Here is a 26,848-nt window from a genome sequence, read left to right as displayed (position 1 = left end):
GTGAAAATTTTTATTTAGGATATGATTGTGTCTAAAATTACGACTTTGACGCTATCATTTAAGGTTTTTGTACTTTACCTATGAACTAACAGTATGTTAGTAGAAAATCTGAGCTTAAATATGATACCAACGAAATTTTAAATTAGGATTACATTAATATAAATACGACCTTATATGTTTAGAATGATATTTTGATCATTAACATTTTAACATATAATATTTAAAGCGAAAATGATCGACCCTCGCCTCCAGCTTAAATGGTCAAAATGAATACTTTCTGTCCTGATTTTCTTTCTAATAACCCGACTTGTATAACTTGTATAATAAATGTAAATACGATTGAAGGCGAAGGAAACGAGTTATTCTCAAAAAATTGATTTTCGCGACCTTTCCCCTTGAATATCTAAGGATGCGCACACGATATCATATGTTACTTTTGAGACAACATTTGTACTACCAAAATAAAGGATTGTACAAAAATTCAGCTTATTCCGTTAGATTCCGAGGTGAAACCCTAAGATGATTGGAGTATAAATAATAAATTCTGTTTTATTATATCAGCTTCTTAGTCGAATAAGTTTATCTTGACAACATTCTATTTATTATCAAACTTTTCAGAAACACAAAATTGTCTTTTCCCATTTTTAATTCACCCGAATATTAATTAGCATCTTGTTCTCTGAGAGAAACTTTAAGACAAAAAGTAGCAAATTGCTGGTGACCAAATCTAGTGAAAACGGTTTTAATACATTTATGGTTCTGAAATAGTGTAGGTTTGGTTAATTTATGTAATCGAAAATTCAGATATTCTTTAATTCTTAGGAAACACAAGAGTATTTATGTTGTGATATGAAAATATTTCTAGTTAATGCAATTGGAATTTCTAATATCGTGATGCAGGAAGCAGTCATAATTATAGTCATAGCAATGACATTCCTAGCGAAAATTCGGAATATAAGTCACAATAATTATAGTCAAAATAAGCATACGGGCAGTATGAAAGTCAATAGTCGGGAGTCCTGATTGACTGGAAGTCAACGAATTTGTCAGAATTGTGGTCAAATGCATCGATATGTACAACATTCGGTAAGATCTGCTACTTTTGCACTAAATCCAACCATTTTGCAAGATTTTGTAAGTCATTCAAAAACATTACTGTTAATGATTCGGAAAATGTAATATTTGAATTTTTTGTCGGAGCTTTGAATACATTAGTGGATTGTCAGTTGGATACTGGTAGTCAATCTAGTAATGTTATGTCTTTTGACATGTTTAAAAAAAATTGAAAAGTAAATCGGATATTTTTTTTTCGATACAAAACTTCTTATTACATCTTTTTGTGGAAATAAAATGTTTACAATGGGTACAACTAGGTTGAAATGTTTGATAAATAATATTGAATCTTATGTAGCTTTTTTTTAATGCAAAAAAGTTAAATAGTAAAAGTCGGTCCTCAATCCAGGTCTTATTAATAAGCGTTACGACACTTGATTAAACTGTGAGAAAACATGTATTTAAGTTTGTCACTGCGATTTCAAAATTGAATTATTAAATCGTAAATAATATCTAAATAAATTTTAACAAAATGTAAGACTAAATATCGGGAACTTGGACAAAAAATAAAATATTTAATTTTCAAAATTCTCAACGTTTCATTGGTTTATTTTCAACTTCGTCTGGAGATTATTTGAGTTTAATATTCAAATTGTGAAATCTGAAATCCATGGCACCAGGACAAATCAAATAAAAATCACATAATAGAAATGTTATTTATTATATGTTATAAATTAAATATGTTATTATTAAATTTTATAAATTTTAACGTTAAAAAAATTTAACATCCAACCTTCGCAATTAAATCATCACAAATACGGGATAATTCCTCACATTCTTTTTTCATACGCTTATTCACAGTTAATTTTAATGAATTATTCTTTAATCCAATTTTTTTTAATTGTTGCCATTAAACGTATAATTTTGTCTTCGTAATTTTTCTTCAGCTCAATTAATTCGTTATTTGCTTTTTCTAGTTGGTCAACTTCTTCATTCGCTTTGATTGTGTTTTTTAACATCTGCTCGTTATTCAAATCCCTCGATAACAACCTTACATCGTTAATATTTTTTATGACAGACTTTACCGAATGTTGGACATTTGAATCGGTGCATTTAAACACAATTCTGACAATTTCTTTGACTTCCAGCCCATTCAGACTGTGGCAATTGACTTCCATACTGATCCTATTGGTCATTTTGACTATAATTATTGTGACTTTTATTTCAACCATTGTTCGACCATAATTATGACTGCTTTTTGCATCACTGGATGTATCAGGAAAATGGTCATTAACCTAGGAGATGATAGGTACACCTAAATAAGCATTTTGATATTAGCAACATGTGTCAAAAAACATTCCCGTTCGAAGTCACAGACGTTAGAAAATCTTCAACATTTCTAAATCAGTTTTGCGGTAACCTTCACAATCTGTTATAAATGAACAACTTTAAATATCAAAAATGTTTCTTGTAAAAATATTTCAACTTTTGTTCGAAAACCCAACGGATTAGGCAGAAATTCGACATGGTATACATTATTTATAACTTCTATATCTCTGGAGGGGAACATCTCATTTTTTTATGTTCCTTATACCAAAATGCTTTTTTCGATATACCTTATCACCCCCTAGATTATTGTCCAATCCAAATTTCTTGGTTGTGGGAATGCATAAATAATAGCGAAATTGTTTTCACTTTTTCTTAATGTCGAAATTTTAAACACAATCTTTAAGATAATTTATTTTTAAATTCGCACGTACTATCTGTTGAATAATTTGGAAAGACTATCAATTTTATCGGTTTACATTTCTAGAATATATTTGTCAAATTATTCTTTTTATTATTAAAAAATTATTTTTAGCCCAAATTTTAATTGTGCAATAAACATTTATTTCAGGTGTAACATAAAAGTTGATTTTCAAAAACTCCTAATGTAGAACAGTGGGGATTGTAAAAATAGATGATAATCGATTTAAGGATATTTTTGGTTTTGCATTAATATTATAAAACCCATAGATACAGAAAACATTACCTAATATACTCTTTAAGTGCAAGGATAATCTTCCGTGTGAGTGAAACTAACAAACTCATTCTCACATTATGAAGCCGGTTTACGTTTTCTGTTTCTCTAGAGTCCATTATTGCTAAACTAAAAATTTCATTAATTATGATAACCTCCCATTTTTGCATTCGCTGCTCATTCATTAGGATGTTATTACCTTCAAAACAAAAATTTACATGTGTTCACATATGGTTTTGAAAATAACGTCGCATTATACTGTGCAATAATTTCCTTAGTTACTAAAAAATGCAGTGCAATTTTTTATTTGAAGTGCAATAAATAAAAAAAAAAACATATTCCTATACGTGTTTACGTTGTGCAAGAAATTGTTTAAAGTTTTAACAATTTATGATGTAAAAAATTGAATAAATAATTCAAGCCAATTAGCATCACTTTTTTGGAAACGTTTTTTACCAAGGATATATTAAACAAATTTGCATAACTTTGTAGATAATAAATGGGTGAGTTAAGAAAAATAAAACTCCTAGAAAGCCAAGTTAGGTAGTCAGCAGCATAAAAAATAAGTTTTTCTAACATAGCATGTAGTTCAAATGCTATTCACATAAATTGTTAGAATTTCTCTAAAAAAAAATTTCTAACATCTGATAATTCTTATTCACGTTTACTTTGAAAAATGACAGAAAATAGCTTGGAAATATGTATAAATTTGCAAAATATCTGTAAGGTTCCCCGAGCTAAGAGTTAGAAATTCTGTGTGTCTTACTTAGCTTATTAAAAATTGTTCGCTCGAACACGCTCAATGTGCGTTAATTATTGAAGATATAAGTTTGATGATCGAAACGATATTTTTTGGGAACAGTTTAATAAAATTAAAGTTAGTCCATTGAAATGTTACAATTTTAGGGCCAAACTGAACATTTTTGGGGAGGACGCGATTTTATTTGTGGGACATGTAGGGGAGGTCCATACAACCTTAACCCCAAGTTTGTGGGGTTGGCGCCCTTGTCCCCCGCCCGCCATCTTGAAAAAGGGGTGAAAACATTTTGCTGTATCTCGTAAAATATTGATTTCTCAAAAAATTTGCAAAGACATAATTTGTAGCAAATTGTCGTGGCTACAATTTTGTCTATGTGACTTTTTGCGATAAACTTAAAATTTAAAAAGTTATGAGCAAAAAAGTAACAAAATCAAAAATTTCTTTTTTTGCTTAATAACTTTTTTTCTTGTCATTTTATCATAAATTTAGGTGAGAGCAATATTATAGAGAATACGTTTATGAACATTTTTCCGAAAATTTTTTTAATTTTTGTTAATTTTTAACCTAGTTACAGCGCTCTCGAACAAATTACCTTAAGAAAATCAGAATCGGTTTCACAAACACATACAGGTACAAGATAAACCTATACACTCCTCTTTTTAGTCGGGAGTTAAAAACTACAAACAACTTCATAGAACGAGTAATTTGTGTATTAGCTTATTTCGATATGCATTTTTGTTAGTTGCTATAGTTTCAACTAAATTAAACTCTTGTCACATTTAAGACAGTTTAACTTTGACAGAGATTTGACATCATTTTTATCCAATTTATAATTTGAATCCGTTTTACATTTTAGAAATACATTGGCAAGGTTGCTAGAAAATTTACTTCTACACCTTCGCAGAAATATGTGGTTAATGTGCATGATGGTGCACCATCATACGTTTCATTAGCTGCAAACTATTTGAATCAAAACTACCCAAATAAATAGATAGGTAGAGGTAACGATGCCTCTGTAAATTAGACACCACATTCTCCTGATTTAAATCCATTGGATTATTATTATGGAGACATCTTTAATTGGTGGTTTACGGAATACCACTAGACAATGTGGGGCAACTATGGGAACGAATCAAAGACGCTAAAAGTACTCTAAAAGGTGGCGAAGAAATTATGCAGAGAATTCAATTTAATTATTATTCGTCGTATAAATCTTTGTATGTGTGCGAATGGCGGGTACTTCAAACAATTTCATAATAGTTTGGATTGAGTAACAGATTGTGTCTGAAAACTTAAAAAAATCTAAAATGCAAAAAAGAGCTCACACAAAAATGATAAACAAAGCGCCGATATGAATAATTACTGTTGTTTAATTTTTATCTAAAAAATAACCGGAATCCAATGTAAATAATTTTTCGAAATTAAATTTTTCTCTCAAACTTACCATTATTAATGATTAAAATTGTAAATTTTGAGTAAACCATGAGACTAATCGATTTTATGAAGAGTACCTTTTTTGTACATTGGTAACATGGTAAAACATGTTAGCTGGATTTTTGCATAAACCTTCTATTTGTGGATCTAAAATTCATTCAAAAAGTCCCCATCGATCCGAATGCCGCTACCAAAGTTACCCGGTGTCAAAGGTCACAAAATACGATTATTCACGAATATTTCGTTAATGGTCACTGTTATCGAAAAAATAATGGTTATCAATTTTGTATATGAGGAAATTTTCTAAAAACTAATGGTTTTTAAGAAAATTCAAATCATATTTTTAAGAATTCCATTCTCATCGAAGAGCGCTAGTGGAAATGGAATACGACACATAGATGCCATTAAGGATACTGTACCGAATGTGCATACGGTACATTACTAATTTTTGATTCGAATTTTCTTAAAAACCGTTAGTATTACGAAAAAAAATAATTGTAAGTTTTTTGTAGGAAATTTTATAATATACAAATTTGGTGACTTTTTCGATAGCAGTGACCGTTAACGAAATATTTGCAAAAAAACCGTATTTTGTGACATCTGACCCCGAGTAACTTTTGTAGCTTCAAAAACTCGCATTCATAATTGTTAAAAGATAGAACCTGGTAGAGGTAAATTTATATTAAAACGTTATTCTTTATGAAGTAATGATACAACTTTTGTTAGAAATATTAATGGATAAATTGAATAAATTCAATGGAAATTGAATTACGAAAAACAGCACACCTTATTTATTAACTTTACGAAAAAATGTTTCTACTTCTACGAAAAGTTGTTTCGTCATTTTATAATAACAATATAACAATATAAATTTGTTTCTATTTTTTACCACTCTCGAACATGAGCCTTTGCGTTATTTGCGATTTGGCAACAATTCCCTACTATAGGCGGCGCGGCGCGTCACTAAGCACCTGCCCACAGTGTCCTTGGAAAACAGGGGTCTGGTTAAACATTTAGTGGTTCACATCTCCCCTTAGCCTTTTTGAGTAAAAGCGTATGCAAGAGAAGGAAGGTTTATAGGAAAGTCAAAATACAGAGGCAGTTTGGTTATCAGCAAAATGGTGACAAGCGAATATTGATTTGTTGTCCACTGAATTCTATGAAATTATGATTAGTCATATTTTCCCCGAAAATTTATTCTCATACACTATCGAAGGTCGACAGCTAGGAGTGGGGGTGTATCTTAAAACAGTTTTGTAACCCTTAGGACACGATGTAGGCGTATGTTTTTATTATGAAACCAAATTTTTTAATTTTTTTTCAAATTTGGTGTACTTTATATAAGTCAAAATCCTTCATACATGATACTTTTAATAGCTTTTGTCATCTTAATACATTATACCACTAACATATGATGGCGAGACTGTACACTCCAAATTAAATAAATAGAAAGGTACGAAAATGTGTAATGTGCGTTAATCCATTGAAAAGTACAGTGTTTGTACAGTTTCAACTTCATATATTGTTGTCGAAAAAAGCGTTCAAATTTCTGAAATATATTTCCACTTTATTAACTCTACATATCAAATTTCAACTCATTTGAATTTAAGGGGGTCGCTGAAGATGCCCAAAAGTAGCGGAAAACAAATAGTTACATATTACATGTATGTCAAACATCTCCAAAACCACCTACATTGTTTTAAACAAATAGAAAGAGACGAAAAAACTACATATGTTCCGGCTTCTGTGTAATTTGTTCGTTTCTTTCTTTTTATTAAAAACAATGTAGGTAGTTTTTGTTACTTCTGGTCACCTCCAGCGGCCCCCATAATTTCAAATGAGTTGAAAGTTGATATGTATCGTTGCTACTAGGTGGATCGATGTTATTAAAGTGGGTACAGTTCCCTCAAATTGAGGTAGCGAGTTGGAGATCGGTATGTAAATTGAGTAAGTGTCAAGAAAGTGTTTTTGGAGGTGTCAACTTTTCAGCCTTCTTTCCGCCCTTTTTATTTCGAAATATTTTGAATTTTCTCGGTTTTTTAGGCTTTGAACATCTGTTGAATCCATTGAACCTGTACGATTTATTACATCAGCATAATGTTTTTATCACCATCGCAAAAAAGTATTCCAAATTGTAAATTTGTAAGAGATAGGTGAACACCAAAATAAAAAAAAATTTTGAAAGTAATATATGTTTTATTTTTTCGATCAACCTAAAGCCTTGTGCAAATTAGGCTAATGATTTAGTCAAGTGACGAGTAATTTAGTAACTAAACGTCTAGGATAAATAATTGGGTAAGAGGGCGTAGGCCTACACAGAAAAAATGGTAACCTTGGCTCAAGAATATTTAAAAATAAACGAAAATTTACTTAAAAATCGAAATTAACATTGGTTAAATTTTTGATATTTAATTTGAAGAAATTATTTTTCTCATCTTTCTGAATAACATTATCTGTACGACCACTGATCCCATCAAACATCACATATTCCTGTTTACGGGTGTCTAAAAATTTTTTTTGTGTGTCTGTTTTTACGTTTGTGATTTTGCACTCATAAACGCACACACGTAAACACAAGTAGTATCAAAAGTTTAGATAAATTAAAACTTTTTTTTTTGCCCTTATTCACCGCTTTGGAAGAGACGTGCTAAAAGATAAGTGCTAAAAAAGTTGGCAAGCCACCGAACTGAATTGGGTGGAAATTGCTTATTAAACGCGTATACTTCAAATAGTCACAGATCAGAAATGTTGTCATTATTCAGTTTTCTACAATGATATTTTACAAATTTCAAGAATTTTTCTTGTTGGCGTTAATCATTGTTAAAATGTAACAAAATTTCCTATCATCCGTTTATAGTTTCATTGTATGTCAGCAGGACAAAAAAAAAATATCTTACCCGTTATTTACTCTATCCAAGTATGAAAAGTGTTACAAAACAAGTGAAAACAAACAATTGACTGAGTTAATTGTTGAAATACCATGCATAAACAGTGTTGATTACTCTATCACATTACACATACATATATGTCACACATACATAACTAATATAGCTGATATTCCCATATAATACATACTATACAATTTACGCCTAATTTGCGCCCTCACGGGTAAACAGTGATGTTTACGAAAAAATGTTTCAAACAAAAGTTGTTTATTATTTGATAAGGAACATTTTTTACATTTAAACTTTTGTTCTATCTCTAACGGTTTACAAGATGAGTCTTACGGACTCAAGACCCAATTGACCTATGTTGGTCATTCATGAACTTGACCTCACTTTTTACGTCCTGGATACGCTGTAAAGATTTCATCTTGATATCTATTTTCGTTTTTGAGTAATCATGTTGGCAGACAGACGGACAGACAACCGGAAATGGACTAATTAGGTGATTCTGTGAAAATCTATACCAAAATTTTTTTCCAAGCATCAATATTTTCAAGCGTTACAAACTTGGGACTAAAATTAGTATACCTTGCGCATTACATATATGCATGGTATAGAAAGAAAAGTAGTAGGATAAATACAAAAGGATGAATGTCTTAAAGACACACAGTGCTCGAACCAGGGAGGTGCGAGCCGGGCAACAGTCCGGAGCGGCAAATTCTTAAAATATTATGTACAGAAATCTCGATAATCGGGACTCAATAAGACCAGGACTATTCCGAAAACAGGGATTGAACGGAAAAATTCATTATAATTTATAAATAAAATAAAGCACTGAAAAAACACCATTGGAATCTATGTATTTAAGCGAAACTGTACATGTAATACATATACCCCGTATACAGGCTGTCTTTTTTAAATTGACCTATGCTTGAAACTCGAAAAATAACTTTTATCGATAAAAATGCTTCAAACGAAAAATGTTGGATGTGTAGGCGCACATCTTACGTAGACATAATTGGTATTCGATACATGAACACTTTAAATTAGAAAGTAGTTATTGATTAAAAAAGTAACAATTTTTATCCGAAATATTCTTCCGTACAGCTTACACAAATCGAACAGTTTAGGCAAAAACGGACTGGAAAGTTTTACCCAAAATTGTTTTTTCGTATAATTGTTTCTGCGAAATCAAGGCACTTTTCGAAAAAAATTTCAATAAAAGTGGTTCGTAAAAGACCATTTTAGTTCAAATTGAATGGACAATTACTTTTTGCAATCAATTACTGTCTTAACTATTCGGTTTACAAAGAATGTTTCAAACAAAAAATGTTTGCCTGTTTATAAAGAACAACTTTCTAATTTAAAGCGTTCATATCTGTTTATCAGTTGTGAATCAGAGTAAGGTTTTAATTGAACCTGAAAATTTAGATTCGTCCGGGTCGACACGATAACTCAAAAACGAAAAAAGATATAAAGCTGAAATTTTTATAGCGCACTTAGGACGTAAAGTGAGTTTGAGTTCGTAAATTCGAGTCCTGTGAGCAACACAGGTCAATTGGGTCTTGGGTCCGTAAAGAGAAAAACCGTTTTAGCAAATATCTCTGACATAGATATATATAACATATAGATAGAGGATCCCATGTATTGAAATTGGTCTGAATTTGAAGTTGAATTTGTGATATATTTTAGATATATAATAGCACCACCAAATGACTGATTATAACATATAACATATGCGTTGAATGGCTTTATTTAGTTCTCAGCCACTCTCGCTGAGGCGCTGTTTTACGCCATAAATTTTATTTTACGCCATATAGATCCTCTATCTATATGTTATATTCTATGATCTCCGTAAAGGTGGAATTACGACCAAAAATGGTAATAACACTGACCCCTTTATAACTGGATCGAGGTTCTATATGTCGTATAACAGCGCCTCAGAATGAGTGGCTGGGAACTAAATAAAACCATTCAACGCATGCATAATTATGATCGTCGTATAGACATCTCTATACAAGAACATACATATATATTATATTATACATATATATTAGCGAGGTCTAGTCCTCGACCGTTCCGTAGTTTGGACTGCGCATCAGGCATAAAAAATTTATAGATTTAATAGTCAGGTTATTAGCATTTTATTGTTAAGACATTTTTATACCATGCATATATGTAATATGCAAGGTATACTAAGTTTAGTCCCAAGTTTGTAACGCTTAAAAATATTAATGCTATGAACAAAATTTTGGTATAGGTGTTTATAAAATCACCTAATTAGTCCACTTTCGGTTGTCTGTCCGTCTGTATGACAACTCAAAAACGAAAAAAGATATCAAGCTGGAATTTTTACAGCGTACTCAGGACGTAAAAAGTGGGGCCAAGTTCGAGTGAGGCTAAATGAGCAACATAGGTCAATTGGGACTTGACCTATGGGTCCGTAGGACCCATCTTGTAAACCTTTAGAGATAGAACAAAAGTTTAAATATAAAAAATCTTCCTTATCAAAAAATAAACAACTTTTTCGTAAACAAACATTTTTTCGTAAACATCACTGTTTACCCGTGAGGGTGCAAATTAGGCGTAAATTCTATAATTTGTATATATGGGGATATCAGTTACGTATGTGTGCCATGTATGTATGTGTAATGTGATAGAGTAATCAACACTGTCTATGCATGGTATTTCAATAATTAACTCAGTCAATTGTTTGTTTTCACTTGTTTAGAAGAGATATCAGTCAAAAAGTTAATAAATAAATCGTAATAATTGTGTAAGTGCGTAAATGCATTGTGAACAAGAGTAATGGACTTCTCTATTACCTGTAGTAAAAATCATTTTATTTGTTACAAATCAATTTCATTGTACACTATCGCAAAGCGTATTAATAAACTGAAAAGTAAAATAAAGCAGAAAATAAAAAAAATAAAAACAACACAGAAATAAGGGAACACTATTTATTTTTAAAACTGAACATTGATTGTTGACAACATTACTTGAACAATTTTGTTTAGATGTAAATGTATGCCAATCTGACTTGAATTGAATGTAAAAAAAGAAGCAACTCCTATTTTATTTATATACTCATTTAAATATTATTTTCTATTATATTTAATAAAAAGTACAATCAAATTTATTTAAATAAAAACGCTATCATTCATTCAAGCATGTACAACTTTATTTCAATTTAAATAAATTTAATTATATTTTTATTCATTTGATAGTCTCTTAAATAATTTGGTAGAAAGCTCTTTTTATTCACATAAATTTTTATTTTACTTTGTGCTTCGTTTATCTTCATGTGATTTAATAATAAATATGTTATGTCATATATAACTAGTTAACTCTAATTATCAGCCATTAATTTTACGAAATAAGGCATTTTATATATTATTTAAATATACATTGGCTGATTATTAAAATAATACTGTTATATGCGTTTTTATTTATTTATTTAAATGAATGAACTGTGGGAACGATTAGTAATTAGAAAAAACCTGAGCTAATTCCTGAGAATAAACCTTCATGATATTATTTGCGCGTAACACATTCCTGGATAATATACACTAATATTACATTTAGAAAACATTACTCTGTTAAAATTCAATCGGCAGTTGTATTGTTATTTCGTGTTAATGACATATTTAGTAATTTTGTTGTTTTTGTTCCAAGATTTAATATTGTCTCATAAAATTTAGATACTTAAATTACGCATTTGTAGTAGTAGTAGTTTAAGACAAAATGTAATTTTTTGCGCAAATCTCTAAGCTTTTTTCTATTTAGTTTATATTTTGTTATACAACTATTTGAAACAAATAACAACACTATTACGAATATACTTCATTTCTTGGATATACTTAAAAATATTTTTTTTAAATGGCTTTCTCAGTTTTGCTTATATTAAAATTGTTCAAAATTTATTTTTGTTTTTTTTTAGTCCACACACAGGTTTTTGGTTTTTTTGTTTCTTTTACAAAACAGAAATGGCACACTTATTACAAAACCCAATTGTCACATAAGCTTTTTTTTTGTAATTTTTGTATTTATTTTTTTGTTTTCTTCACATTTTTTACTATCATTAATAATAATTTAGTGAAAAACTTAAAAATGTCATCAATAATAATAATAATAGTATTCGCAAGTATTTTTAATCGGCTGGAATTCCGAAAAAAGTCCTTCTTCCAACCAACTTCAAATTTTGTATTTTCCCTTTTCGTTATTCCAATTGAAATTTCCTAAAAGCCATTTTCAAAATTATTATTATTAGATGTTAGGATGTAAATTATTTGGAAGATCCAATGGATGTAGCAAAACCGTGAATTATAAGAAAAATTACAACAGGATTTATTAATTCTTTCACTATTTCGAAAACTTAATGAGCTGTTTAAAATAAATAATCTTTTTATTTTAAATTTCAAAAGCAGCTCAAATAATGATTATACTTAATGTGAGATTGTTTGGAAAGGGAAGCCTTATTCAAAATTCTAGCCTTTTAATCAATATTTTTTACCTATTTTATATTCCTTATTATTAAAAAAAAAACTTATTATTGTATCCCAAAAAAACATGAACAACAAATTAATATTATAATAATTGAGGTAGTTTATTCTTAGACACTGAATATTAAAAATAATTCGTTACAAATTTGATGGTGTATTATATAGATGACAAAGAACCAGGGTAAAGTAACTCCCTTTTCAAGGTAAGTCCTATGAATTACATTTGGATGAAATATTACTCCAGAAACATCTACAATCTACGTTGTGCTTTTATTTTCAAATATTTGAATTTAAAGATAAAATTTATCCCTTGGTTCTGAGCACATAAAAGTATAATTGATATAATTACCATTCTCTTCACCTTAATATTATTTGTAATAAATAAAACATTTTTTAAATTCAGTACTAAGAGTTCTAAGTTCTACAAACAGCTGGTATGCATAGTCAGACTCCGTCCAGCATCGTGTTAAAGACGATTGTAATTAAACGAAATCCATTTTCAAAATTCTTACAAAAGGTAAGAAAATTTTTGTGTTTACCCCACAAAAAATCCCGTATACAGAAAAACAATTGAATTTTTTTAAACATATCTGTTATGAAGTTACATCAATTTAAAAAAAAAAATACTTCTCATGAAAATAGGTTTTGAATAAATTGTAATCGTTTTAAAAGCGAACTATTAACTATTTGCAAATATAATACTAAAATTACACTAAGACAGGCTAAGAAATATTTTCGTTTATTGAGACGGTAGACTTTTGTATCCGAAATTATGTAACAAACTTTATACATACACACAAAAAATTCTGCGATCCAATTTTCATATAGTTATTATTTTATTAAAGCTAACAGAATTAACGGATATACCGATTTAGTCACTCTGATATAATGATCAAAACAATCAAGCAATAAAGAAAATTTTCGTGGCACTGTCATCGTGTTCATTACGTGTATATAATAAATTCTTCCTTTTGACAATGCCAATTATAAAACCATCGTAACAAAAAATCTGAAGGAAAAATCTAAACACACGCGCAAGCGCTCAATTCAAAGAAAAGGCACGCTAAAAAATATGTATAGTGCGCCGTGTTGATGTTATTTTTCGATGCTACACCGGGTTTTTGAAATATGCATACAAAATGATCAACACATTATTTATTAATTACAAATATAAATGAGCTTAATGAATGAAAAACAACTATATAGAAAATTCTGTTTTTTTTTTGTATTTTTTTTTTTTTGTAAATTTTTTACCACTAAATATACTGCAATTTTTATGATTTGTAAGACATCATTTGTTTTTAGTTAGCTACAATTACAACTTTTTCAATTTCAAATTGTAATAATTAAAATAGATTACGTAATTTATTTAAAAAAATTTAAACATGGTGATGCAAATTAGTAAATGAAATGTCTCAAAATAATATTTTTACATACATACTACACGTTAAAAAATAATACGTAATGCCCATTTTGTGTAGTATTGTATTCGTTGTACCCTTGAGCCATTTCACATCGAAGATTTTGTAGTTGTAATTGTATGGAACAAAATGTTGCCTTTTTGCATTTAGAAAAAAAAGTAAATAAGAAAATTATATCCGTTTAGGCACTATTACTATATATGGTTTCGATATGAATTTAAAAAAAAAATTATGTAAATCGAAGATGAATTTTTGAACACCACAGCTATTGATATTTTATTTAATTATCTTTCGATTTACTGTTTCTTTTTTAATCATTTGGATTTAAGGTCGGTTATATATCCCATCATATAATATTATAAATACTATGGACGTATGGATTTGTATCCCACCTTAAAATTTGAATATATTTTTTATAATAAAAAGTAAACTGTAAGTAAAATACAGAGAAGAAACTTTCTGGCACATTCATTATACTTAGAAAAACGTTTGGATTATTTTTTTTTGTTAAATAAAAAAACATCTTTTTTGAACCACTATCCACAAAATTTTTTTTATACATATAGATATTTTTTTTTTGAATTTTTTATAAATTTTTTTTATAATTTTTTTTTTTGGTAAATTTGAAAATACTTCCAATAATTTTTATCATACATTACTATTTTATATTTTCTACAGTTTTCGACTAAAATACACATTTAATTTTTTTATTTTTAAAATACGATAAAGAAATTTAGGTTAGGTGCATTAGTGGATAGTGGCTTTCTTTTACATAATACAGTTTTTTTTTGTTTAAATTAAAACATTTTAGAGGAAGGTGTTGACGAATGTAACGAACCATCGATAACATTGTCATCCACCGTATATGCTTCTTTTTTTTAGAATACGAGATTCATGCGAATATTTGATTTCTAAGATTTTTTTTATTTTATGACGTCACAAATTCATAGTGACATGTGAATATCATTTCAGTTCTGATACAGAGTGCTAAACCGTTGGCAAATTTTCAAATATTTCGAATTTTTCCTTTTAAACGTGAATACTGTAATGAATTTGTTTTGAATAAATTTTGATCTTATGAATATCCAATTTTCTGAACGGTTTTCCAATTCTATTTATTAGATAGCTAGACACTCTGTAAGAAAATATTACAATAAATATATAAAGTTTTGATTTAATTTTTGAAATATCGATTATTTCTGAAATTATGGAGGATTTTTTTTACAATTATATCAATTCAACATAATAAATGTGATTTAATTTCATAATTTCCAAAATCAGCAGGATGGATAATTATCAGAAACACAAAAAGAAAATCCATCATGATAGGGGGATCTTATATTGCTTTGAGGGGGATCAATATTGTTTTGATTATAATATAATTTTTATTTACTTGCCAAAAATACTAACAAATTTTTATACGACGTATTATTATATTATTTATTTTTTTGGACGAGTTTTTTTTTTTAATTTACCAAAGCAGAAAATTTGAAGCGAACATTTTTAAACTTTTTTTTATCCATGAAAATTTTGTTGATCATTATTTTTTTGGTGCGATGTACTTTTTATATTTATTTTTTTATATTTACATGTCAAGTGTGTAAAAAATGGATCAATTAATTCGGCGCATGCCTATTTTTTTTTATATAAATGTGTTAACTAGCCTCCTTTTCGTATTAAAAAATTCTTTGATATAATTTTGAACTAGTGTAACATTTGTACTTTCTTTCGCTATGTTTTGTTATTGATTTAAAATTTTTACTTTTCATTGAATTTATTCAAAAAAATTATATTTCAGCTTTCATTGGTTCCAATTTTGTGTATACCAATCGTTATAAACTTGAGCTTCAATACATATAACCATGGTACAGTTATTTTTTTTGAAAAAATTTAATGAGTTCAATTTTTTTTTGTATTATTAATATATTTTGTACAACTTCGAAATTTTAAAAAGTATTTTGTTGACTGTCTAGATTCTATAGAGAAATAGTTTACTACTTAAAATTTGTTTTATTATTCAGACCACACAAATCTAACAGTCTGTAGTACAGAGTACAGTGTGTTACAGTGTGGGGGAGTGTTTGTTTATCGTAAAATTGTTGTTATTGTATTTAGGTGAATGTTTTTCCATGGAGCAGATTATAGGCTTGCACATGATGCTGCTTTGAGGTGTGTGATATCCTTGATTATATATGAGGGTTTCCATGTGGTCTCAACACCTGCCTCTATTGATTTGTAGAGTTTAGTGTGCAGAACCACCCGCGTATAATAAATACATGTACCCTTATTAAAAAATTTTAATTATAACATTTTTTTAAACTTTTTTTTTTTTTCATTTTTTATTATTAAATAAATTATGTGCAGCTATTAAAAAAATTATTTTTTCACTCGAGATAAAATTTTTTCTTTTATATCCTCTCTCATCACTTTGGCACACTTTTTCCATAGTAAAAAAATTTGTACAAATAATAACTTTTTTTATACATATCTTTATCTCTCGAGACATATATCCACATACATATAAATTGTTATAAAAGTATTTGATACACCAATTATTAACGTAGCAGACTATTTGAGAACGGGAGAATTGATTGATAATTATTTTTCACTGTTGTAAATACCTACAAAGCATGATATACGTTTTCATTGTTCCAGTTAGTTTGGACCTCTGCCAAGCTGTCAGTCTACCACTGTCATGCATATGAAACATGACATATAAACAAGAACTTTACTAATAAATCTACAAGTTTTTATAAAGCGAAGTATATGAGTTAGATAGTCGAATATTATTTCTAATGAATATTCGGGGCGCATCAATCAGGGCTCGATAGAAATCCAAAGTAACAAAATTAAATAGAAATAGATTGGCTTTGTACTGAGGAGGCTAAGTGAAATATCACCAAGGCTGCCTTTGAATGAAGTCTATAGTGATTAAAGAGGAGGTGGATATAACAATTGATTGAAGTTGGCCAAAATTGAAAAGTAAAGTTTAAAAGTAAATTCGATAGTAAATCATTATGGAAGCCCATACCAAGCCATAAGCCATGTACTATATACTGTCATCAACAGTTAAAATAATACTATATAACTGTAATAAAATTTGTTAAGATGGACAATTGTTCATATTCTTCTGATTTGCAATTAAGTTTAGTTGATCATCAACAGTGTAATATTTTTTGTTAGTTACGAATGTTCGTAGTAATTGTTATATTAAATAATCACAAACAAAATATATGTCTATGTATATATATTTCTTTATATAAATATATTATCCATTTTTTCACGATTTTTTTCTTTAAAAAGATAAACACAAAATAGCAATCTAGCATATTCGCTATTTTTTAAATTTTAAAAAATTCTCTTTTTTTTCCATTTTTTTCTTTTTTTCATTAAAAAATCTAACAAATAATATCCTCCCCAACAAACAAGTTTTTATCAAAAATATTTTTTCGACTAATTTAGGAGCATTATTGCTTTTCAATTCTTTTTGGTAAAATACACTATCATAATCATCGTCTTGTCAAATCGGGTCATTAAAAATATTCAAAATAAACGATACTTAGTTTAAAAAATCAAGACCGAACGGAAGTTGACGACAAACATCTATGATCTATAGTTATGTGTGTGAGGTTAACACAACACTGGCACTAATTCTCCTAAACTTTTGTATACCAACCATCCCTACTACTTCACAACATGTGGAGTAGGCAGGACATACTTGATATTATTATTTTTTTTTATTTTATACTTTCCGAGTTTGTACTTATCAGATATTTGGACAGAAATTCATTCTGACCAAAACAAAACCTCCATAATAATGCTATAAAAGAAGTCTTTATATAACAAAGACGCGAAAAAATGTACCCACACCTAATACTAAATGAAATCATGGGGGATAGTATAATCTAGTAAGGGTAGGTACATTAATTTATAAATATAAGTCCATTCCCAGATCAAAATACTTGAGATTTGTTTCATGTATAATATTTTTTCTCCTAAATCAACAAATCTCAAGTGAAATTGTTTCTTTATAATTAACATTTTCAGAAAGCCAACTACAAAAATCAGGAAAATAGTTATAAAAATAATGTAACACCTTAATTTTCAAAATTAACGAATTATAAATAGCTTTCTAAAAATGGTAACCTTTTTAATAGTCATTTTCGTAACTTCACAAAACATTTTTTTAACAAACTCCTTAACAATAATTATAATATTAGTTAAAAAATGTCTCTTTCTTTCTCTCTCTCGCGTTCGCTTCTTCACTCTCTTTCGCACGCATTCACACACATCACACTTCCCGGATAGTTGTAGATCGTGTTGAATAATAGCAATAATAAACAGTAGCACAGCAGGATAAGTATTATATAATAAACCATTTTATGTATTGAAGAGAGTGGTGCGTGAGCAAAACTCTCGAAAATTTTTACACATTAAATTATGGATGATTTTTTTGATTCACACTGTAATAATTGTTGTTTACACGCGGTCATACAAAGTTATATAAAAAGGCATTAATTTTTTTCCATGTTATGTTCACACAACACACAATTTTTTTTGGAATTTGTTTTTTATAAAAAAGTTTATTGGTTTTTTTTTTTTTTTTATAAAAATCACTTTTTACTTTTTAACTCATGATATTATTTGATATTTTATTTAATCTAAAATCACGTTTGGTAATTTTTATAAAAATATTTAATCTTTATTCTTTTGTTTTTTGGTAAAATGTCATTAGGTTTGGTAAATTCTTGTTTGGACGACATTTTACATCAGATTTGTATGTTGAAATGGATTTCATATTAGAATAAGCAGAGGAACTATCTCCGTATTTATTATGATTTTGATTCTTTTTTGTTTTAGTGCTGTGGTGAATTCAATTTTTTTTCCTTGAATCTTTTATTGTAAATTTTGAACAAGATATGATTTGTTTGTTTTTGAATCTTACAAAATTCGGTTGTATAGACAGTTTTGAATAGTAAATTTCCTCCTAATTGTTCCAAAGAACCGGCTCTATTGATGTATAAACTATTAATTTCCATCTTAGCACAGGATGTTCGATAAATAGGTGTAAATTTTGTTTCGTAATGGAATCCATATTTGAAAACATACGTGTTGTGGAAATATTTTATAAGATCTTTGGTACACTTAATAAAAATGAAACTTGTTTACTTCCTTGGCCGGTAAATGTAGCAAAACGTTTATGTTAAAATATTTTAAATATTAAAAACTTTTTTGTCTGTTTTTGTGTTGAATTTTTAAATATAAATTAAACATTTATTTATTATTTAGTAATAATTATTTTATATTTTATTTAAACAATGGTATTATTGATAAATGATTGAAATAGTAATAATCATAATAATAATAATAGTTTTTTTAAATAAGGTTGTGGTGGTGATTGGTATTTGTATATTTGAAGAGAGGTGACATGGAGAAGATGAGGAAATAGATGAGGGAGGTTTAGGAGGTGGTATATATGTTATATCTGAGTTGTCAGCAATAATAAGAATGTTATTGTAATAGTAACATGAGATTATTTCTTCATTTAATAATATTTTTTAAATATTTTACACAGATGATTTTGAATATTAATATGAGGTAGTATAGATTCAGTTTTAAAACAGTGGCATAGTTTAAGAATATTATTTTTTCTTTTTAAATATATCTTATATTAAATATATATTATTTATTTAAATATAGGCAAAATTTAACAACTGTAAAATTATTGGGATTGTGTTTTGTTTTAATATTGATCATCGGTAAAAAACAAAATCTGTGTATATTGTTGCTATCTCTTTTCTATCTATATAAATATATATACATAAATATTTCGTTGATATTTCATTTGTTTTTATTTTTTTTTTAAATCTGAGGTAAATATTTGTTTTAACTTGCACATAGAATGAAGAGAATATATAAAAAAAACACAAAACTGAAAACTTTTGTGTGTGTAACAAACGTACATAACACAATGTAATAATATAACAGTATACAGGATGTTACAAATACAAATGCACTGGGCTGTACACTCTTTCGAATTCTACAAATAAAATGTAACAAAAATTACGAAATAAGTATGTTCTAAATTTCGCATATAATAGTAACCGATCGAAATTTCCAAAAAATTACTCTTAAATTTTTTGTTCCATTTTAGATAAAAAAATCGAAAACATACAACTACTGCATTTTTCGCGACACCCTGTATATACATATATATATTTGCATATATATAAACATACTTATATATACATATATATATTTTTTCTATTTGCAATTCACTTATCATTGAGGTATATTTTATTGTAGTTAATTAGTAGGTAAGTTTTTATCCTTTATTTTAGTTTGAGGTAATTTTGAAAATAAATTTCACAATTATTTAGTATAGTTATCTCTTTTGAATCTGTTGTAATTAGTTATTTCTTCTTTTTCTATTCTATAATTATTCATTTTTTATTGATGAGGTAGTGTGTTTATTTATTTGTATTACTGAATAAAAAAATTATTGTTTTAAATTAGTTTTACTTAATATGAAACTCCTGATGAAAGAAACGGTGCATTTCATTTGATGTATTTGTTATGATTTTGTTTTCCTGTATTTGTATGTGTGTGTTTAAAGGGCTTCGATGCGGTTTTTTTAAATTCCTCCATCTTCTCTTTATCGTTCGATTTTAAGAAGATTCGTAATGTAACAACAGTAGAAGTATGTATATTATAATATGTAATGGGCAGTGTTTTCTTCTTTTAGAGTTTTTTGTAATATTTTTAAAATAATAATATTCGTAAATTTCACCACCACTTTCTAATTGTTATTGTAAAAACTACATGTAAATATAATATGGACGCGACGTGATTATTTTTATTGAATGATGAAAAATGTTAAGAACTTTTTGGGGAGACGAATGGTTTTAAAAACAAATCCGTCACCATCACACGCTTTATTTTTTGAATTTTAAATGTTATGGATATGATGGCTATTTATTTAAATGGGGGAGGGGGTTGTAAGAATATTTGGTGTTGTGAATTATATTTTAATGATGTTTTTTTGTTTTGTTAAATTTTATTGTTGAGGTTGTGATTGTTGACTGGGATCACGTCTCTGTTGACGCGCACCACGTGTACCCTGCTGTGGTGTAGCTGACTGAATTACCATCGCTCGAATTCGTCTTTGGGCGGACTGAAAGAAATAACATTTAAATAAAAGAAAATTGGAATTTGAATTGATAATAGAAAATCAGATTGAGTCTATTTTTAGAAGCAGTCTGATAAATACTATTACATTTATGAAAGGTGATTTCAAGAATCTGAAATGATATACAATGTAACTCTAAACGTAAGAGATGTTTTCCTGCGGTAAAAGAAGCTGATATCCTTCAAAAACTAGTAGACTATATAGAGTGAAAACTATCTCAAATGGATTAAAATAAGCTTAAATTATAAGCGGGCGGATGTATATAGGAGGATGATATTTATATAGGAAGATACATCCCGATTTATAAAAGAAATTGTTTATTTTCGACCGTTCTATCGAAAGTTCTTTTTTGTTGATCTGAGAAAAGTTGAATGGTCTAGCAGTCGGTGCTTATGTAAAAATTAGCCATTAACGACTTTCTTATTAGAAATAAAACAAAGCATCCCATGAGATTGATAATTTCCCTTCACAATAATTTTGTATCCACATTAGCCAGACTGTTTCCAATGTAATATTATTCAATTCCTTGAAGAATTTATAGATTTGATACTGGTTTAGGAAATTAATTAGATGCGGCGATAAATAAATTATTTTAGAAAAACATCTACGTTGAAATAATCATCTTGTCTTAAGACTGATACTTACTTGTACGCTAAAGAATGGACCGATAATATGAACAGTAGTTTCATCCTCTGGCTGTGGTTGCGCCGCAGCTTGTTCTGGTAATTTAATAACCGAACCAGTAACACGTTGCAATTCACGAACATTCTGACCACCTTTACCAATAATACGTCCAACTTGTGCGGATGGTACTAATATTTCAACAGTTAATCGTACGTCATCAGAACCAGCGACGAAACCTTCTTCCCGCATTTTCTCAAAAATAAGATACTGAGCCTAGAAATTTTTTTAAATTATAAATCAATCACAATCAACTTATTCAAGAGTTTCAAATTTTAACATACCTTCCATTGTGATTCGGGTGACCCAACAATAGTAACTTTACGTTCAGTTTGCGTATCCTGAGGTTTATCCTGATCTAGTGGGGCGATTTTCACCGAAGCACCAGAAAATCTAATTATATTTCTAATGTGTGATCCTTTGGTCCCAATTATAGCACCAACAGCATTATTTGGTATATACAAGAATGTTGTCTCCTGTGCATCACCAGCACCTTGTGGACCACCTGGTCCACCCACTTGATACATGCCTGGGTATGGTGCTTGGCCAGAGTACATACCTCCACGCCCTGAATAACCAATACCTGAAATATGTAGTACTCATTGATACAAAACAGGTGGAGCATGCAAAAATTCAAACTTAAAACAAATATCATGCAAAAACTACGACAAAATATACTTAAAATACATCTAATAAAAAAAAAACTGGAAACATTGATACTGACCGGCGGTAGACATCATTGCCATTGGATGTAAGCCAGGGAACATCATACTTTGTGGAGCCATTGCTTGTAAATCATTCTCATAGCTCTGACGTAATTTGGCACTTATTTGAGCTTCAGCTCTGAAAAATGGAATTTTGGATTATAACTTTTGATTACGATTACAAATGACTACGATTTATTATCTTAATCATGGTTTTAGAAACTTTGGTCTCAAGTTTTTTATGAATTTCAATTCTATTCTTAGATCAACATTGTATAATCAGCAAAATAGGTAATTTCCAAACGAAACCGTGCGTTAGCTTTTGAAACTCACATTTTTTCAAACACATATTTGTCTAAGAAATGAGGAATGAGGCCTGGTAAAGGTTTTTGAGGCATTCAACTCAAAAGGTTTGTATGAGTGTGTAGAATAGAAACAACCATTAGATCTGATATTCTTTCTATCAAATATTTGCCTTGAAGCTTGTTGGATTACATAATATGGGCAATTTTAAACAATGTTTGTCTCTTGACTCTTTTCAATTTTCACCTCGTTTTTGAGATAGAATCATTACAATAATTGATTTAAAAACGATACAAGTTTATATTTTTGGAATATATTTTTCACTTTATCTCATCGTTTTCGCCTTTTTTTGGAGATTTAAACGCTTTAGGCTTTTTTTAACGCACATATCTCGAAAACGGTAAGGAAAAATTGCAAGGCTCAAAAAGTGTTTAGAACTTTTGTCCAAAATATAAATTTCGATCGTTTTTAAATCAATATTTGATCACAATCATACGATAATTGCCAATTTTGTTTATGACAAAATTTTATCGAACTTCTTAGCTTCTTTTGAGCTTGTCCCATAAAAAATCATTGTTCCATAGAATTGCAAACTTAAATGCTTCATTTTTTGCAGTGTAATGGACGACATACTTATATGAACAATAATAAATATGTAATAATATTTGAAACAACGAACAAACGTTCTTATCAGAAACATGCGTCTCTTTTTGCTGATTACTCAATCCTATCTATTACAAAAGTAAAGAGTAAGTCGGCAAAAATATCACATATAAGGAAAGCAATGCTACCGTTTCTTCTGTTATTAAAATTTATTTCTCAAATGCTGTATGAAAGATTGCAAGCGTAGTAAAAGTATTTGAGAATATTATGTGAATATCCTATTTCTCTTAATGAATTTACTCGACACGTGTGTTATTATTTTGTTGATAGAAAATTACAATCTGTAAGACAAGTACACACCGAGGCAGTTTATCAAAAGCACAATATTGTTTAGAAGCCTCCTTTATTTTACGTTTTTGGGACGTTAAAATTTTGTATAAAATAAGGAATGTACTCGTTTCTTGTAATCAATTTCATTTTATTTATATTTTTACACCACTAAAGAGTCCCCGCTTATAAATCATTCGACCACTTTTCAAATGACACAATGTTATTTTATTCGGTTAAACCCTCGTAAAATATTTTAGGTTTTGTGGTGATTCCATAGTTGTTTCATAGCTTTGATGTTTTGGTATAAACAACAAACAGGTAGTTATGTGTAGTTATTATTTTTCGAGAATTCAACGAATAATTTGGTTATTCTTATTCGTTATTGGAATAAATTTATCCCATCCCTGGGTAAAAGTAAGGAGGACCATCCTAAATATTGGTCAAAGCAAAAAAGTGTCTAGCTGAAAACATTAAATAAAAGTTCTAGAATTGACTAGAGAAGTGCATGTGTAGCAAAAGAGCGTTTGACGTAAACTTCTCTATCCGTCTTCAATAACCTGTTTAATTCTCTATCGTACTCTTCTGATCATTTTTATCTATTACCTTGATCACTTCTTTTAAGATTTTTTTTTTTAATGTACACTTTTGCTACAGAAACGCCATCTTTAGTTAATGTTTACCGGTGTACACTTTTTGATACACTAAAATGATCTTCCTTACCTCTACCGACCATACATAACTATCTAAAATTGTATTATAAATTGATTTTTCTTTCATCTTACGAAAATCCTTTACCGGAAATCAACGTACTTGGCTAATTTTATTCACGTACGTTGCTTTTCAGGAAAAGATACTTGATTCCACACGATGTCGATTACAACTGATTCAGTGTAATCTTAATTGTATATATTATCTTTAATTTAATTTTATTTACTTATTTAAGGTGTAGTTCTAGGGGTGGCTTATCCATCCAAATTAGTTTAAGTTATGATTTCAATAGCTTTTATAAAATTTTCCAATGTAGAATGTTTATATATCTCGATGTATTTTATAATAAATGATGTATTATAGGTAAAGTTTAGGCTAGGAACTATAAATTTAAGATGTTTTGTAATATATTTGATGATAAATAAACTAATTTTGAAACTGAACTTGATTAAGACAAAATGCCAATCTTGGCCCACCATATTCTCGAAAAAAACTGTGACGAGAATTATAAAATAGTCAACTATACACGTCCTTCTACAATAGGACGTGTATAGTTGTAGTTGTCGCGTTCTTGTGTTATAAAAAAGATTTTCAGACGTATTCTCGTACGTAGTATTATACTATGGATGAAATTCAATTTTTGTAGTGTTCCGCAACAAAATGTCTCGGTGTGTACTTAGCTAATGTATCATATTCAAGGTTAAAAAAATAATATAAATCATAAATAAATAATCCATACCTGCTCATATTTTCAATAGATCCTTTAACAGTTATAATTCGTTCCAAATTAAATGAATTTATATCATTAATACTCGATACAGTGATTTTCGTTTCTGTGTCCTGCATAATACGTTTTATTGTATTACCACCTTTTCCAATAATACGACCAATTAAATTATTATGTGCCAATATTTTTAAGCTTATCTCTCTGGAAAAAATTTAATTAGTTGAATTAAATAAAGGTAAAAATAAAAAAATATAATGAAGGTTTAATGCGGTTGGGTTAGTTCAAGTATTTCCGCTCAAAATTTTTAATATATTTACGAGAAAAAACTTTGTGCATATATGAAATATATATCAATTTTATTGTGATTATGATTGTAACACTTAGAAATATTGATGATACGAATAAATATTTCGGTATAAGTATTCATAAAATCACCTAATTAGTCCGTTTCTTTTTGTCCGTCCATCTATCTGTCTGGCAACAGAATAACTCATAAACAAAATAAGATATGGGGCCGAAATATTTATAGCGTGCTCATTTTTTCACAAGTAAAATCTTTGTTTACTCGTGAGGGCACAAATTAGGCTAGAAAATAAATTTCCATTTTCTCAAAAACTATACAAGCTAGAAGGTTAAAAATTTGTAAGCAACTTCAAATAATTAATCTATTGATTCTTGTATCAAACCAAACTTGTCGGATAATATAGGGGGGAGGGGGAGGTAAATAGAAAATTTATCGAAATTTCGGAAGACCGATCAAAAGGTCTTCGTTTTTTAAACAATTCAAGGTCTGGTATTCGACACTAGAAATACAGGATATTTCAGCAATTAACTCAGATAATTGTTTATTTTCACTTTTTAGTTTGAAATTCATTTCCACAATACTCAAAATATTTTAGAATTTCTTTTTCAAGTTTCAAAAATGAAAAAAAAAAACCTTTTACATTTTCAATTTTTACAAAGAGTAAATTTTTAAGAATTGTTAAGTAAATCTGTTTATTAAAACATGGTTGAATCTTCGCACTGAACACGCTGAAAAAGATACACTATTAAAAAACTATTTTCAAAAAAACTGTTACAAAAAGAAACTCATGAAAAAATTTTTGAATTTGACACGAATAATTTTTTTTATCAATCGTAGTGTGTACTTTGTCATAAATGAGAGGTAAAACGTAGGTAAATCCAACGAAATCAAAATCATCAAATTTGAATGAATAGAACACGCAAGATAAGGGCCAAAAAGTAAAAAAAGTCATTTTCGAGGTTGGTGGTGAAAGAGTTAATTTCCCGAATACCCAAAATCAGATTTAAGGTCTACAAACAACCCGCTATTGAATAGAAAAATCTGGTGTCAAAACTTCTGGGTTAATCCGTAAGTGCATTGGACTATTTCTAGAAAAACAAAAAAATGTAACTATTTGATCATTTAAAATTTGTCTGCTTTGGCGTTCAGTTTTCGGGCTAATTCTAATAATTTATTGATAAACAAAATCCATAAAAATTATAACAATGCAGTATTCCTGGCAAT

The 26,848-nt window shown here is 28.7% G+C and overlaps 1 protein-coding gene across 5 annotated transcripts in view; it reads right to left on the bottom strand.

Annotated features, from left to right (window-relative positions):
- Window positions 1-20,367: 20,367 nt before the first annotated feature.
- Window positions 20,368-26,848, bottom strand: part of LOC123305109 (insulin-like growth factor 2 mRNA-binding protein 1) — a 76,129-nt gene continuing 69,648 nt past the window's right edge. For 2 of the 5 annotated variants that reach the window (XM_044886725.1, XM_044886728.1), the window contains 5 exons: window positions 25,333-25,521; window positions 22,670-22,788; window positions 22,230-22,528; window positions 21,910-22,161; window positions 20,368-21,249 (listed from right to left, as the gene is read on the bottom strand). In XM_044886725.1, the coding sequence (XP_044742660.1) occupies window positions 21,133-21,249; window positions 21,910-22,161; window positions 22,230-22,528; window positions 22,670-22,788; window positions 25,333-25,521 (976 nt within the window). In that variant the 3' untranslated portion in view covers window positions 20,368-21,132. The remainder of the gene's footprint in view (window positions 21,250-21,909; window positions 22,162-22,229; window positions 22,529-22,669; window positions 22,789-25,332; window positions 25,522-26,848) is intronic. The other 3 variants (XM_044886726.1, XM_044886730.1, XM_044886729.1) reach the window with 3 other exon arrangements.

The sequence above is a fragment of the Chrysoperla carnea genome, chromosome 1 (genome assembly GCF_905475395.1).
Source record: "Chrysoperla carnea chromosome 1, inChrCarn1.1, whole genome shotgun sequence".
Lineage (NCBI taxonomy): Eukaryota > Metazoa > Arthropoda > Insecta > Neuroptera > Chrysopidae > Chrysoperla > Chrysoperla carnea.
The sequence above is the reverse complement of the archived record's forward strand: the minus strand, read 5'-3'. Positions and strand labels throughout refer to the sequence as shown.